General features: G+C 41.1%; 1 protein-coding gene across 1 annotated transcript in view; it reads left to right on the top strand.

Annotated features, from left to right (window-relative positions):
* EVI5 (ecotropic viral integration site 5) overlaps positions 1 to 17,689 on the top strand; it is a 229,952-nt gene that overhangs the window by 160,622 nt on the left and 51,641 nt on the right. Inside the window, 4 exon segments of the mRNA XM_020975429.2 lie at positions 411 to 551; positions 1,163 to 1,321; positions 2,913 to 3,059; positions 7,763 to 7,858. Of these exon segments, the coding sequence (XP_020831088.1) occupies positions 411 to 551; positions 1,163 to 1,321; positions 2,913 to 3,059; positions 7,763 to 7,858 (543 nt within the window).

The raw sequence follows: 17,689 nt of genomic DNA, 5'->3' as shown, positions 1-17,689 counted from the left end.
GACTCCACAAGCGCTCATGTGACATAGGCGATGGACAAAGGAAAGGGCAGTGCATTTTTTCTCAAGAATTAAAGATTATAAAGTAAAAGAATGACAGACAGTAATATAGTGAATAAAGTGCTGACCTGGAAGTTAGGAAGACCCAGTTCAAGTCTCATGTGTGATTCACACTGCTTCTGTGACCCTGAGCAAAGCCCTTACCCTCTCATTGTTCCAGGAAACTTTCTAAGATTATATATTGCAGAACAGTTCTTCCTCTGCATTGGCAGAGGGAGGTTTTTTACAGGGAGTTTCCCATGCCGATGAAATCACAGGTGCAGGTGAAAACAAAATAAACCAAGCTTGGGCTCTGCTGCAAGTACCTCTTGGGTAGAATAGTTGCTTAGGTTTTACTTTTTTTCTTGTTTCAGAGAAATAATTCCTTGCCTGATGAGAATAATGTTGCAAGTCTTCAGGAGGAATTAATCGCGGTGAAACTGAGAGAAGCAGAAGCTTTGATGGGTTTGAAAGAACTTAGGCAGCAGGTGAAGGATCTGGAAGAACATTGGCAGGTGGGTGGTACTTCCTACCTTGTGCATGCAAGGGTGGCAGTACACAGCCATCCATACTGTGGGCCTTGGTTTGGGCCTGGGGGCCAGGGGGGAGGGAGGGCTGGGGAGGGTAGATAGGACCTGCAGAACTCAAAGTGAACTCAGTCAAATGAAGGCGTTTCAGAATGGGATCCCTCCTCTCCCCTTTGGAACCAAGAAATCTAATAACCTTGTATTTATAATTTTCTGAAGAATTCCTTTCTAATATGCTCCAGTACACTTTATACTTATATGGCATCCAGTGTCGGCTAGCATCACGCATCCAGCAGAGGCAGGGTGCGGTACGCATTTCATATGGCCTTACTGAAATTGATTAGAATGATAATACCTGAATTTCAGGGTTAAATCTTGTTAGGGGGTAAGTATTTTTTCCACCAAGAAGTTTTTTTAATTATAGAATGAAATAATCTTGAACTTCTTTGAACATAATTTTATTCGTTTAAATTGTTTACCCTGGACAGTCTGTTGTCTCGGACAAACGTGGACAAGCTTTCTGCTTGTTCGGAACACTTGTAGGTGGTGTATTGCCTTTCTTCCTAGAATTGTGAGACTCATAATGTTTGGTGTTTTAGCGCCATCTAGCTCGGACTGCTGGAAGATGGAAAGACCCGCCCAGGAAGAATGCCATGAATGAATTACAAGATGAACTGATGACCATCCGGCTTAGAGAGGCTGAGACTCAAGCAGAGATAAAAGAAATAAAACAAAGGATGATGGAAATGGAAACGCAGGTATGCTGGGAAAACTGAATCATCATTAAAGTCATGAACAAAGAATGTCTATGGAGCAAACCAAATAAATGCTTTTGTGCAAGTGGTGTTTTCTCCAAGGGTCCGATGGTTGGTCATTTAGGCTATGATATTTTCATGTTTAAAGAGGTTTTAACAAGTTATTTTTTGAGGCAAGAAGGAGTGGTAGGAAGACTCTGAAACAGTTATCAGAGGTCACCCACACCATCACACTATTTGTCATATTAAAAATACTAGACAAAAGATCCTACTCCTCTCCAAATGAGACCAAGTTTAAGGTAACTTAACTTAGTCACTGTAATGGTACAGTACATTTGGATAGGAGGGGCTTTTAGAAGTACGTTTGGCTTTATGTTGCATATTGGAGTGTAGAGCCACGTTTCAGGAATGCATTCTACCACAAAGGGGATTTTGGTTTTCAAAATTGTTTTTCTTCAATCAGCAGGGGGCCCCCTTAAACCAGGTAACTATTGCATGTGCTGTGTATATTGGCACTTGTGAAAAGCTGGTTTCCAGATTTGTTCCATCTTGGAAATAAAGGGCTCCTTGGATGGGACCTCTGTGTCATGAGAGCTTATCCAGTGAAGGCTCTCCTAGACTTGGGTTAGGAACAGAAAGCTGTCCAGAACACATTGATTACCTGGAGAGACACATGCCGGGCTTGTGGCTAGACAGGGGCATCATACTGTTGTTAAGCATGCTGTTAACGTGGTTTTCCTCTTGGTTCTGGGAGCTGCTGGGTCTCCCTCACTGACAGAAGATGCCCTTTGTGCAGCTTTTCACTATCAGATCGCCGTTTTAACCTCTACATGAGAGCATGTGAGTTTTTTTAAGGCAGGGGTTCTGGAAAGGGGACCATAACAGACTGCTCCCAGGGGGAAGGTGTGTCAAGTGACAAGAGTGCTGGAGGGAGAAGGTCCTTGTCCTGGAGCAGGATCTCCATGGGGTGGGGAGAGTGAGATCTTCCACACCTCTTCAGTGCCTTCCTTTTTTCGGAGCTCAGGCTTGGACAGATACTTTATTGCCTCTGCCAGTGTGGCTGTTTTCCTCATTGGTAGGAAAGAAAAGAGGAAGCTTGCTCCCTGAAGTCACTTACAAGAATTTGTATTTGTGTTATGCTTTACAGTTTCCTATCAGGCTAGAGGGATCCATTTTTGAAATGAAGTAATATGCAAACCTTAGTGCTTGTTAATTATTAGGCTATGTGTACATTAATCACAGTATGTGTTTTAAGAAGGGAGCATTGTGTATCTTTGAAAGTTAAATTTGGTTATTGCAGAAATGGAAACTAAGCTAAAATATTGTTTTAAAATCTCTTACCTCTAGTACTTTCATAGTTAAATATTTGATTTCTAGTCAGACTAGGATTTTTGATTCTCTTTCAAGATTCTATTTTTAAACTTTTTTTATAAAATCTTCAAGTATGTATTAAGTGCAGTTGGCATATGAATGGCACAAAAATTTTGTAAAGCCTTGCATAGTAAAATAGGTAAGTACAGAATGAATGTGTCAGAGCTTTTCAGTATTTCATGTCTCACTTCTGTCTTGCTTTTATATTTTTTTAAATTGTTAGAACCAAATCAATAGCAACCACTTAAGAAGAGCAGAGCAAGAGGTGAGCAGCCTGCAGGGGAAGGTACAGTGTCTTGCTGCAGAGAACAGAGACTTACTCACCAAGTTAAGTGAAGCAAGGCGCAGGCAAGCAGAGACGGAATACAAGGTAAAGGGGGTTACCCTCACACTGATTCGGGACCCTTGGTGTTTCACTTGCCTCCCTTTCTTCTCCTACATCCTGTCCAGAGCAGGGTGGGATGTACCCGGAGAGGCTGTCCCTGCAGAAGTTCAACTTCAGGCTTCAGTGTCAGTGACCCTATTCCATTCTGTTCCTTTAGTGTTCTCTCAGTGCACTAAAGCTCCTTACTGTCCTTCAGAGGCTACGTAATGGAATATGGGGAGCAAGGACTAGGAAGTCCTGAGTTCCTTTTGACCCTGTGATCCTGGATAAGTCCCTTGACCTATCAGCACCCCAGGCAACTGTCCTAAGACTTTTAGCTTGTGGAGCAGATACTGATTTACCTGGTAAGGGGACTTATTGTATTGAGAGTTCCTATGCTAAATAAATCACAGGTCTGGGCACCCCATCCCCTAACTCTTCATTTAGACTGCAGCCAAGCGAGAAAGGCCTTGAAATCCAAATAATTATTCTCTTTCCAAGGAATGGGAGCCAGAATGAACAAATCTTGAAATAGGCCCCACTGCTTTGCCACAGAAATGATGGGATCTGCTCTCAGCATGGAGCAGAAGTCAGAGATGAGTTAAGCAGAGAGCAGAGAATGGTTGTGAAGGAATAAAAAGGCATTTTTGATAACTTGCTGCACACACAACACCGTGCTAAGCTGTGGGGGGGAGGCATAAGGACAACCCTGAGCCGTCTGGAAGCAAGGCTGTGGTGGTGAGGGGCACTCCAATCCCCAGGTGTGTGGGTAAATCAGGTGTTCTCCACCTTAAGCCAGACCTTAAATCATCACTGATACTTAGATTGAAGTGTTAAGAACACTCAGAGCAGGTAGATTCAAATCTATAAAAATAAGCACACTCAAACACTAGATCTGTTGGCTTCTGCATTATCCATCTCTCTGTTAGCACTGCTACACAGTTATGTGCTATCTCTGTTCTTTTGTTTTTGGTCTCAGTTAACAAGGATCTTGAGCATCATCAGATGAATTGGAAAATTAACATCAAAGTGAAGATTTAAAAAGGATTTAAGTCACAAGTCTTTACATCCACACAATTGATTAGGAACTGGTGAAATACAAGGTGCCTTTGTATCTGTTGTTAGTTGATTAAAAGAAAACGTTTAACTTACTAGAACAAAAAATATCCTTAAAGATCCTGTTTAAACAGAAGGCATACCAGGCATATGTGAAGATCATTTAAAGTTCCTTGATACATACAAATCCAGAAATAACTCTGTCCCTTGGTCCTCTGAGAGTCACTTTAATTGAGGCATAAAACGAAAGCATATGTTCACCAGAGGGGAGCCAGTACCATTGAAGTTGTCCTTCTGCAAAATCCAAATAGAAGAATGATTCTTCCTAAGGTGCTTAGAGTCTCCAGATACTCCTGGATGGTGTCCTGATTGCATCAAGTCCCAGAACCCTCATAGGCCCCTTCTTTATGAAGTCTAACGGGACTCAAAATTGTCTCACTATCCACACAGGAAAACTCAGATAGATGAAAGATGCCTAGTGCTCAAATAATGACATGAAATTCTGTGGGCAGTTCTTTGAATTAGTTTATCAGTATAAATGCCATAAAGGACTTTTTTTTTTTTTGCTGACAGCAACTTGGAACCAGAGCTGATGAGGAGAAAGAGATTGGTCTGGGTTCCTTCAGGCAGCAGGGCAGGGCTTTCAGGGATCACAAGGCACCCCCTATCCAAAAGCCCGTTTTTCAGTACCAGTATTCTCCAGGTGATACTTGGTGGCTGCGAAGCCCACATCAACACAATCTCGGAAGAATCAGGGTGGCAGGTGCCTAAAATGCCAGTGCCTGAGAGGGTGAAAGCTAGTGGTAGCATTTTACCCAAAGTGACATGCCCCAAGAGTGAGCGGGAGCAGGAATGGAGATGAGCAGCCCTGGAAGCAAGCAGCAGGAGCTACCGTGGTGGGGGAGAGAGGGAGGGCTGTCCACTTATTGCACTGGCTTCTGGGAAAAATTCAGTGATGTGCATTAGGGGAATCCTCGTTGGAGGATATGTGGAAGGACTTGGGACACCAGATGAGGCAGGATTGCTGTGCTGTGGCCTATCCCAGTGGAGATCTTAGCTCCAGCCCCTCAAGGTAGTGATCAGTCAGTACTCATTTGAGAAGCATCTCAACTAGGGGTTCTTAACCTGAGATCCATGACCTTGTTTTAAAATATTTTGATAGCTGTATGTTAATATAATTGGTTTTCTTGGTAAGCCTATGTATTTTATTTGATGCATTTAAAAACATGATTCTGAGAATGAGTCCATGAGGCCTCACCTCCAGGGCCCCCATGATCCAAAAACATTTAAAAACCCCTACGCTAGAACATGGACTTGTCAAGACTTGAATAGGATAAAGATATTCATCTGGATCATAGACCTTTCAGTGATCCCAAGGTACTCCCACACCATGCCAATGCATCCTCAATTTTTAAACCTCAGTCTTTTCCCAGTAATTTTGTATGACTGAAAAATCTGGCAAACGAGCCCAGCCTCAGAAGAGCCAGGATTGCTCTTTGGGTCGCTAGCAATCAGTGAGTCAGTCAGGCACCAAGCATTTAATAGACACCTACGATGTTCTTGGCACTTTGGTAAACTCTGGGGATACTATCCAGTAAATGAAACATTCCCACTTTCAAGGAGCCTGTATTCCAGAAAGATACATAGTAATTGTGATACTATATCGCATACTACCGACAAAACCTTGGGCCAAGTAGGTGTGAAACATTCCATCACTGCCAAAGGAAACTTTTACTAGACTTGTAGCAACCAGTGAGTGGTAAACGTGCTTTGCACATAGCGGGTGCTTAACAAATGCTTGTTAGCTTGATGTTTCTGAATGCTGCATTGGTATGAAAAATTGAAAGAACCCCCAGAAAGTATCTAGCAAGTTGGGTGTATCTTCTTTGAGGAATCTATGGGAAGATCATCGTATCTACAAGAATCACATGCAGTGAGAAGGTGGGGGGTGGGGGCATCCACATAGAGGAGATTGTAATTTATTAAAGTGTGCCGTGCATCTGTTGTCGTCTGGTCATTTCAGTCCAGCTCTCCATGAGGCCATTTGGAGTTTTCTTGGCAGAGATACTGGAGTGGTTTGCCATTTCCTTCTCCAGATCATTTTGCTCAGATAGCAAGTATCTGAGACTAGATTTGAACCCAGGAAGACTGGCCCAGTACCTTATTACTAACTGTGTGTGACCCTGGCAAGTCACTTAATCCTATTGGCCTCAGTTTCCTCATCTGTAAAGTAAGTGTGTGAGGTTGGATTTGAACTCATGAAGATGAGTCCTCTGATTCCAAGCCTGGTGCTCTATCCACTGCACCACCTAGCTACATCATGCATAGACCTTGAATAATAAAACTAAAGCTCAGAAGAAAATGTCTTTAATTACCCGTCATAAATTTTTTTTTTTGGCAGTTGGGGTTAAGTGACTTGCCCAGGGTCACACAACTGGTAAGTGTCAAGTGTTTGGTCTGAGGCTAGATTTGAACTCAGGTCCTCCTGACTTCAGGGCCGGTGCTCTATCCACTGCACCACCTAGCTGCCTCCGTAGTAATTTTTAAAACATCATTCCTGTTGCCCATCAGTTTGTTACATTCTGTTTTGGCCATATTCTAAAAGACCCACAATTGAACCAGTGCTTTTGCACAAACACTAAACAGACGTGCTGGGAAGGATGCTGACCTTTTAGCCAGACTTTTATCATATGGAAGATGTGGGCATAAGGTGGGTAGACTAGACCTGTGGTTCCATTGGAATGGTGGACTCCTGATGAGAAATTTTCCTTTACTTCAGCCCAGAGCAGTGCTTGCTCTGTAACAAAGTCTTAGTGTGGGAGCTCTTCAGCTGGGGACCTTCAGCTTGTACTTCAATATTTTGAAAACTGTATTTCCATGTTGTAGGTTTCCTTTGTAATCACAGTGAGAGGCTTAATAGAGTTTGAATGGCAGGGTCTCGCTAGAGTGTCTCTAGACAGTAAATGCCTTTACCCGTTAACATTAATAGCCTCATTTGTTTTATACATGGATTAATCAAAATTGTCTATACCTAGGAGTCTTTTTTGACAACGTAGATAAACTTTACTCTCTTATGAATCACTAAATTGTGGAAAGAACACAAGAACTCTTAGTGCGGGATTGCAAATTTAAAAGTCCTTTCAGGGTGAGCTGTGAGAGAATTCTTTTGTCATGTTATGTTATGTAGGCTATAATGTAAAAGCTTTTTCAGAATTAGATTTCTTATTTTCACTGGTATAATCCACAGTAGCAAAACCTGTTCTTGTGTCAAGGGATTGGGGTTGGGGTTAGAGGGTTTTCTAATTTTCACTTTATTACCTATCACCAGTACCACCATCATAGATGTTATTATTTGAAGGGCAAGAGGATGGTACAGAATGAGTTGGCCACTATTTCTGTAGCTTGACCGACTGCTCCAGCTTCAAATGCAACCATGGAAAACTATATCGAGACAAATATCAAAATTTATTTAAGGGGTATAAATGTGACTGTTTAGATATAATGACATGACACATGAAGACATTTTAGGTTCACTAGATAGTGTCCTATTTCTTTTCCTTAGCAGTACCACCTTTTTTTGTGCTTTCTGAATTTAGAACGGATTTAAGACAGAGAAACGTGTACATTTTCCATTGCTTTCTCCCCCTGCACAGAATAAAGAGGAAGTAATGGCAGTGCGTCTCCGAGAAGCAGACAGCATCGCTGCTGTGGCTGAACTGCGGCAGCACATCGCCGAACTGGAGATTCAGGTACCCCATGCGAGAGAGAAGCTGCTTGTCGGTGTAGTGGGAGGGGACTTGCCCTTTTCTCCCGTGTCCCTGAACCTTTCCCTGTCCTTATCTCACTGTTCTCCCTAGCAGGCCAGTGGTAGTGCTCTTCTTGTGTCTTACTATGTGGGAAATTCAAGACAACTAACAAAGTTGTTTGACTCAGAAAGATAGAGTGCATAATAATGATGTACCTACCACTCTTCACTCTTTTGATTGCCGATGTCAACCATATACTTCTTTGTTACTGTAAAGCAGGGTTAGATGTAAAGTTCTTCATCTGGGGAAAGTATTGTATTTGTTATCTGACCCTGTTTTATCCCAAGGCCAGTTGGGTGGCATAGAAGATAGAACCCTGGGCCTGGAGACAGGAAACCCTGCTTTCAGATCTTGTTTCAGACCCTTACTAGCTGTGTGACCCTGGGCAAGTCACTTAACCTCTGTCTGCCTCAATTTCCTCATCTGTAAAATGGGGATAATAACAGCACCCACCTCTCAGGGTTGTTGCCAGGATCATGAGAAAATATTTGTAAAGCACTTAGGACAGAGCCTGGCATATAATAGGCACTTGATAAATGCTTGTTCCCTTCCCTAAGGAAAGAATTTCCTTCCCCCTGGCTGTCCAGTGCTACTGTGATCCATATCTTAGTGTCATTTCAGAGAAATCCCCCACAGAACTATTGTATGCTGGGCTTTGTGTTTTATGGTCCTTTGGCTAAACCATCTACTTTCCCAGGAAGTAGGACAAGCACATGCTCTTTGACTTCCTATTTTCAAGAGGTCATAAATTTGTTCTTCTCTCTCTCTTTCTACTTAGTATAAAACTCTCTTTCCATCCGAAAACCTCCTTTTGTCTTTAAATCAAACCTCAAAACTGTTCCCTTTGTAAAAATGAATCCTTTACTTCAGAATTCAGTAGCCTTTTATTGCTCAATTAACACATTATTTCCTTATCTTTAATCTAGGTTATATTAAAAATAGGACCCTTTTATGATTCGAAAAGACTATGAAAGTATAATTTTATATTTATTTAGAATACTTTTCATGAAGCATCACGTTATTCGGTGTAGCGTCAATGGCATTGTGCTTGAACATGAAGAGTATTCAAACTCTTATGAAATGCCTTTTTTATTTTTAAGGCAGTTGAGGTTGTTAAGTGAGTTGCCCAGGGTCACACAGCTAGTAAGTGTCTGAGGTCAGATTTGAACTTAGGTCCTCCTGAATCCAGGGCTGGTGCTTGTGAAATGCTTTTCTTTAGCTATCACTGTTGTCCTTAGATAACAGAAAAATTGGCTATGAGTTTGTGACATCATTTCACGTTTTCCTTTATATGTCCTACCAGTAGAAAAATCAAATCAGAGTTTTAAATGAAACACCTGTGATTGCAACATAGTCATTTTGGTAAATACTTACTGGAGAGTTTCAAGTGGTGTAAAGTGGTTTGTAAACCTTAAAAAACTATTTAAAGTTGGTTAACTGTCATTATTTTATTAAAAAAAAGAGTAAGAAAATTTACAGTACTGATTTGCTATTATTCTATCAGTACTATTACTTACTGATATGGCACAGTTCAAAAAGTTTCAAAATGATTGAGCTTTTTGTTACCTTGCAGTGATCAACCAAGTCCGTGCCAGTCTTTCTCTTAATTTTGTTAGGTTTTTAACATGCTCTTCTTGGACTAAGGCATTCTTTCCACTGATAACAGAATGTTCTTTATTCTTCGTTTTAGAAATAGTTCAGTATGTCCGTTTAAGTTCCGCCAGGGGGAGAACTTGTCTTCAGTCAAGGATGTATGTGTTTTGAATCTCAGTAGACCCTTGCTTTTCTGATGTTTAGTAACTGAGTGCACATTGAGGAAGAAAGAAATTGCTTTACTAGCCTGTACTTTCTCTGCATTTAAAAGCTTTGTTTGCAGTGTGCTTTTGGATGTAGCCTTTAAAATGAAGCTTGTAAAAACAGTTGGCGTTTATTGGCAGACTTCTGTAAAAACTTGATTTCTCTAAGTATATGGCAAAGGAGGCACAATCATCCAGAGTTCTAACACCCCAAAGTATGCTTGTTTGGAAGTCAAATCTTGGTCATTTGAGCAGCTCCTTGGTGAACTTGAAGAGTATCAGTGGAGTCCAAAGACACCTGGCCTGAGACCTGGAAGATCAGGGCTACAGCCTCACCGCTTTGCCCTGTGACCTCATTAGTCATATCACTAGGGGGAAGTCATGTTTCTTCTCAGCCTCGGGTACCCACCTTGAAATATGGGTAATGATACTTGCAATACTTACTCAGAGATAGGAAAGCACTTTGTGAACCTTAATATGCTATATAAATATGAATTGTTGTTACTCCTGGTTAGATTGCTTTCACGTAGCTATATTCTATAATATGGTACTGCAGTTTACATTTATGTCTTGTTTATTTCATCATTAGGTAATGAGGTATTCCACATAAGTGAATTTTGAAAGTAAATGTCATTCCTTTTAATAAGTGAGACTACTTGTTTTAAAATGCTAGTTATCTTGATGAAAACTATTCTAAAATATACTACGTAGTCTTTGCCTTCTTAAACCTACTAAAAGAACCCTGAACACAGAGTGTCTGTGTTTTAGTCTTGATTTACCAGTAACTAAAGTGTCCACGGAGGTTCAGACATAGACTGTTTACTGATCCCATGATGATATGATGAAAGCAAGACACTGATTACATTTCTGTTGTTAATAGTAATAAGTAAAACTCAGTTAAGGTAGTTATTTTGTTGATTGTTCTTTTGATGTGACTCTTTAAAATAAAGGATTTATTAATTGGTTTATTAACTTCCTTTCACCACCAAACCCCTAGGAGTAATTGTCTGCATTGGCTGCCTCCACTTCTTTACACTTCTCATTCCTTTGCAATCTGACTTCCAGCCCCACCACTCAACAGAAGCTGCTTTGTCAGATGTTACCACCTATCTCTTCAGTGCCAAATCCAATGACCTTTTCTCAGTCCTGATCCTCCATAGCTTCTCTGGAGCTTTTGATACTGATAGCCACCCTCTTCACTCTAGACACCATCAATCCTTGACTTCTGTGATAGTGTCCGTTCCTGGTTGTCTTGTTACCTGTCTCACCACTCCTTCTCCACTTCCTTCAATGCTCTTGTGTCCTATTCTCTCTCACTATCTTATTTTTATATGGAAATCTCTTTAGCTCCTGTGATTCAAATATCGTCTTTCCACCCAGATCTCTATATCTAGGCCTAACTTCCTCCTGAATTCTAGTTACATTGTTTTTGTTTGTTTGTTCTTAGTTTCACCAATTTATTAATATTTTACTAATCATCTCAGTCATTTTATTCTCCTATCTTGACCGTGGGCTATCACTTCATTTGGGACAAGATGATATTCAGGAATAGTGATGCACTAGCTGCTTACTGGACATATTTCTCCCTGGATGTCTTAAGGGCATCTCGGATTTAAGAGGTCCAAAATGGAGCTCACTCTTTTCCTGTTAGACCAGCCATTCTGGGCACCACCGTCTTCCCAGGTTTGTCATTTCAGGGTCCCTTGGATTCTTCCCTCTTCCTCATTTCTTCCCTTTGCCCTGTCGTTTGCCAGGCTCCTCCGTAGTTTTCTGTCTGTCTTTGCTCTGCTCACACAACCACTGCCCCGTCAGCTTGTCCTCACCTGTCCATCTCTCGAGGAGCCTCAGTGTTGGTCACCCAGCTGCCAGGCTCTTCCCTCCCAGTCCGTTTTCCACGCAGCTGTCTTTGTGACGTTGCTGAGGCACAGGCCGACCACATCACTCCTTGGTCTAGGGCAGTGCTTCCAAGATGTTTTGGTCTGAGACCTCTTGGCACTCCTAAACATTCCTGAGAATCCCGAAGAGCTTTTGGTTACGCGGATTGTAGCTCTGGCTTATCTACCACATTAGAAATTAAGATCTCTTAGTTTTATTATGAACAAGTTTCTACCTCAGGGTCCCAGGACCACACTTGGAGAACTGCTAGTCCAGGGGTGGGGAACTTGAGGCCTTAAGACCACATGTGGCCCTCTAGGTCTTCAAGGACAGCCCTGTGACTGAATCCAGACTTCACAGAACAAATCCCCCTGAGAAGAGGATCTCTTTTGTAAAGCTTGAACTAGTGCTAGTCCACAGGATAAAATAACAGCTCCCCAGCCTGGCATTTAAGCCTCGTTTCATACAGTCTGGCCCTCTCCTCCCCTTCCAGGCTTACTTTATGCTGCTGTTCTACTTCATAAACCTTCCTGTACTTTAGCCAGATGAGTCCAGGACCTGCTTCCTGAAGTGGTCATGATGTCTCCTGGACGTGTGCCCTTCCTGATGGCTAGTATTAGAGAAGAACAAAGGTCCCGGTTTTCAAAAAAGAGGAAAGTGATGTCTGCAAGCTGTAAGGCCAGAAGACTAGCATGTATTCCTGTTAGAATCCTAGAAGGCATCAAGGGGATGGTTTGTGAACACATAATGATAATCATAATATTGATCGACCACTATCTAGCATAGTAAAGTTTGGAAAATAATTTATTTATACATGAACTCTTGAACCTCACAACAGCCCCATGTAGATAGGTACTATAGTTATTTATTTTATATATGAAAAAACAGAGTCAGAAGGTTGAACGACTTGCCCACGTCCAGATTGCTATTTTGTATTAGAGGCAGGTTCCACCTAGGTCTTATGAACTCTTACTGACATAAAGGCCGTGAAAGGCCAGTGTGGCTTCCTTAAGAACAGCTCATGCCGCAGTAACCCCATTTTCTCTTTTGACAGGATAATATTAAGTGGTAGACAGGAGAAATGCTCAAGATGTAATACGCTTGGATTTCAACAAAACATTTTACAAAGTTTCTTGTATTGTACTTTGGATAAGGTGGGCTATAAGACATTTAGGTGAATTTGGAATGGGTGAAGTAAATGGACCGAAAGAAGACTCATTAATGGTTTTGTATCAACTTGGAGGGAAGTCTCCACTGAAGTGCTCCAGGGATCTGGCTTTGACCTATACTCTTCAATATTTTTATCAAAGACCTTGATAGACATATGTGACATTTTGGTCACATTTGTAGGTAACAGAAATGGTGAGGGGTAGCCAAATCAGATGACAGAATCTAGATCGGAAAGATCTTAGAAGGCTAGAGCAGTGCCAACTGGAAAAAGGTAAATTTTAATAGAAATAAGTGTGACATTTTATGCTTGTGTTGCAGCATTTAACTTCACCAGAGCAATAAAGGTGAACCATGGATAGACAGCAGTTTCTCTGAAAAAGGTCTCATCATTTTAGTTGACTGCAAAGTCGGTGTGACTTAACACTGTGAAATAACAGCCAAAAAATCCACAAGGCTTTCGTAGGCTACGTTCAGAGAGCGTTTGCATCCAGAACGAGGCAAATACACAGCCCCTGTTTAGTCTCAGATATCACGTTTTAGGAAAGACACAAATAAGCAAGAGTGTTCCCCAAAGAGGGTGACCCAGCGGGTTAGAGAAGTGCCATTCAAGGTTTGGTGAAGGGATGATTGACTTGGGAAAGAGGAGACATGATAGATACCTGGGTTCAAGTATTTGAAAAACTGTTATGAGGAAGGAGGATCAGACATGTGATGCTTAGCCCACAGGGCAGAGTCAGGAGAAGTGGCTAAACTTGCAGAGGCCGATAGTGGAAGGACAAACTAGCTGTCCAAAGAGTGGAATGGTGCGCCTCATGAAGGAATGCGGTTTCCCTGCACTGAGATCTTCAAGAAAAGTCTTGTTGGCAAGAGCCTGCAGGAGACGTCTGATCCACCTGCCAGTCGGCTGAGTGGCCTCTGACGTACCTTCTAGCTCATAGGTGCTGTCACCAGTTAGTTCAGCTTAAATCAGAAAATCACGTCTATGACTTCTCGGTGGAAAAATAGTAAACAGAGAGTTGATCTTTTGGTGAAATTTGGTGGGTTTGACCCATTCTTTACCCTCACAGTTTTACGTCACTGTAAGAGACTGTGTTTTTATCTGTTATCTGCACAACGAAACTGGGGCACAGAGAACTAGCTGGGCAGTTGCCTAGCTAGGAGCCAAACCTCGTCTAGAACATTTTTTAGAGGAAGGAAAGTTAAAAGCATATTGAGATTTCTGACTCATAATGACAGCGTTAAAGATATCTGTAGTACTTTGTACAAGATGGTTGTTGCTTAGTTACAGACATTGGGGAACTGTGAATTTAGGGACACATGCACACTCAAAATCCACTTTTCGTTCTTCACCCTGCCAATGGGCCTTTGTTCCTTTGCCCAGAAGATGACCTCTGGGAATGGCTCAGATGGGCAGTGCTCCCAACTGCTTCAGATTTAAGTAACACCCACTCGAAATACTGTTCTGACAGAGAACGAGGGCGAGGTTTAAATCAGTGAGCTGCATCACTGTAGGCTTGATGAAGGAAAGGAAGTGATAAAACTTTGACCATTTAACTTATTACAGGGAAGGGATGATCTAAAATCTCACGAACATAAAATTCTAAGTTGTGCGCATTTACATGCCCTTAGATACCTGAACTTTCTTATAAATTATTTTGGAAGGCCTAGAGTGGATTTTGGGGGTTTTTTTGATCATCTGAATTGACCAAGAAACTTTTGTTCTTTAAAGACTGCCTTTAAATTGCATTGGTTTTAGGGCTTTTATTTAGAGCCCTTTCTTTACATATTAAAATAGGCATTTTCATATTTTTCCTTTTTCATGGAATCACAGAATCTCAGGGTGAAGAGGAATTTCGTAGGCCATCAAACCAAACCACATCTGAGTCAGCTTGTGCTTTACTGCCTGCCTGCCAGCCAATCGCTGTCCAGCTTTTTGCTGGAAGTCTTCCCCTGAGGGGCCTGCCCTGAGCCCACTTCATTTTTGGGTAGCTCCAGTTATTGGGAAGACCGTCTTTTCATCTAATGTACATTTGCTGCTGCTGCTGTCTTATTCTTCATTAACATCCATTGCTCCAAGTTCTGTACTTCAAGGCCAAGCATAGGACATCTTCCGTAGGACATCTCCTTAAATATCTGAAGACCGATGTCATATTCCTTCTGCGTTCTCTTCTCCTGGATACGTATCCGCAGAGAAGCCATTGGTGGCACGGTTGGATTGAGCACTGGTCCTGGAGTCAGGAAGACCCAAGTTCAAATCTGGCCTCAGACACATACTAGTTGTATGACCCTGGTCAAGTCACTTAACCTCGGTTTGCCTTCGTTTCCTCATGTATAAAATGGGGATCTAAATAGCACCCACCTTATAGGCTTGTTTGCAGAAGTCCTCAGCGCATGTGGTACTTGGCACATAGTAGGCACTTAATAAGTGCTTATTCTCTTCCTCCTCCCCTGCCCCCCACATTTAGTGTCGTGATCCCAGTGCGCTGCACCAGCCTCCTCTGAGCACTCTTCCCTTTGATATCCTCGCTGAAATGTGGTCTGATCGGGAACAAGTCCAGTGGGACTGTCCCCTTCCTGGTCCGAAGCGCTCAGCCTCTCTTGAGGCAGCCTGATAGTTGTCCTCATGCTTTGGGCTGCCATGTTCTACAGCTGACTTATAAGCTGGAAACCTAGGAAATGCTTTCATGTTGTCAGGGAGCTCCTCAGGGTCTAGCCAGGTTCTGCCCCTTGTATTGGGCAAAATTGACTTTTTGAGCACAAGTCTAGGTAAGATTCTGCATTTTCCCTCATGAATTTCATCTGATTCGATCTCTTGTCAAGATCTTTCTGTATCTTAACCTGGTCACCTGTCATCTTAACCGCTCTACATACTCTTGTGTCAGCTGCGTGTTGGACACGGAGGCCATCCATTCCTTTCTTCAAGCCCCTGATAAAAATGGCCCTCCCCTGAGACCACGTCACAAATGCTTCAGATGCTTTCAGATGCAAAAGCAAAATGAGTCCATTTCACATCTTTAGCTCACTTAGCACCAGAAGCTTCAAATGTGCTGTTGGGTATTTCATTCTGATTGCCGTCCCATTAAGCATGGGCTGTTTAAAGCTATAAAAGTATTTGTCTTATATTCTGCTTTAAGATATGTATGTGTGTATGCATGTGTGAATGTGTACACATGTGTGTTGTGTGAAAGCTTACTGTGGCTCCAGACTGTGCCTTGAGTATATTCGTGGTGGTATCTAGCCAGTTAATAGTTACATTTATACTTAGGGTTTTCAGAGGGCTTTCACATCATGCACTTCTTTATTTGATATTCACTGTGTAGTAACTATGTGAAATGATTAAAGTAGTTATTACTGATCCCATTTTATAGATGAGAGAACTGAGACTCAGAGATATCAAGGATGCCCTGAGGTCTTCTGACACTGAGTTCAGTGCTCTTTCTTCTGTGTCCCACTGCTTCTGCAGGTGGTGGTCAGTGATTCTTTGGTGACAGTATATTGTTATTGACGCGGTCACTGCAGACCTCTTAGAATGATGCTATTATAAAGGGGAAATATGAGATTCACATGACTTAAATTATGTTTTTTTTCCATTTGTTAAAATTAAAGTATATCTTAAATTTAATTTTTTAATTAAAAATAATTCATTTTCAGTCTAAGGATCAATTGAAGAAATACTGTTGTGGCAGGCAGTTTACTGACATAACAACGTGCTATAGAATTTTTTTTGTTCGTTTAACATGCTGTTTATGGTGAAGATCTATAAAAATTTTCACCATTACCTAACTCCAGCCATCACTAATAATTATCTTTAGAGGAAGTTAATGATAGAAAAAAAAAGCACAAGTCTTCTAACATATTGTATTTATACTATCTACTCTGAGGATAATTAATTTTGATCAGTTGCTAATGTTGGCCTCTTATACAGTTAAAATAAGGATTACTGATATATAGCTTTGGTACATGATAAATTCACATATCTAAAATTTGCTGTGATCAGGGAAAAAGGAAAAGTACCTGTGTATTCTAAAATATTTATAGCAGCTCTCTCTGTGGTGGCAAAGAACTGGAAATTGAAAGGATGCCCATCAATTGAGGAATGGCTAAATATGATTGTGATAGAACACTACTGTGCTATAAGAAATGATGAGCTCGATGATCTTAGAAAGACATAGAAAGACTTGCATGAAATAATGTAAAGTGAAGTGAACAGAACCAAGAGAACATGGATACAGTAACAGCAATATTGTTCAAAGAATAACTATGAACTGCCAAGTTATTCTGAGTACTATAAATACTCAAATCAACTGTAAAGCCCCGTGAAGGAAGATGTCATCCATCTCCAGAGAAAGAAGGGATAAATAGAAGTGCTCATAGTTTGGTTTCATGTATATTTATAAATTTGAGTCAAATGGTGGCTTTCTCTAGTGCGGGTAGGGAAAGAGGGAGACAGTTCAAAACCAAAACTTAAAATGTAACCAGAAAAATTAAATTTTAAGAAAGTTTTCAGTATCTCTTAGGGACTTGAAAATTAATGTAAAATTAGTTCCAAGTAGTATAAGTTTAATAGCCTTCTTAGAATAACAGTGTTGAATTTTGTGCATAAATTTTGTCTATTTGCTTAATTGTCAAGGGTTAGTTGAATTATATTGATTTTAGACATTTGACAGGAGATCAGTTGGCTGCTGTATGGTCTTTGACAGGAAAGTTTTTCATAGTTCTAGGACTTTTTAGATATGAAACTGATTGAAAATCCAGTTATGAATCATTCCAAGAAAATACAATCATGAATTTTTAAAATTAAATTAATGGGAACTTAAACTTAAAAAAAAATTTAGTGTGGCAGATACTGCTAATACAAAGGTAGGCAACACTTAGCTGCCCTTCTTTCCTCCCCTTCCCCAGATTTGGTCTTCAGTTCACCCAAAGTAATGCC

The sequence above is a fragment of the Phascolarctos cinereus genome, unplaced genomic scaffold, assembly GCF_003287225.1.
Source record: "Phascolarctos cinereus isolate Bilbo 61053 unplaced genomic scaffold, phaCin_HiC Scaffold_5;HRSCAF=322, whole genome shotgun sequence".
NCBI lineage: Eukaryota > Metazoa > Chordata > Mammalia > Diprotodontia > Phascolarctidae > Phascolarctos > Phascolarctos cinereus.
The sequence above is the reverse complement of the archived record's forward strand: the minus strand, read 5'-3'. Positions and strand labels throughout refer to the sequence as shown.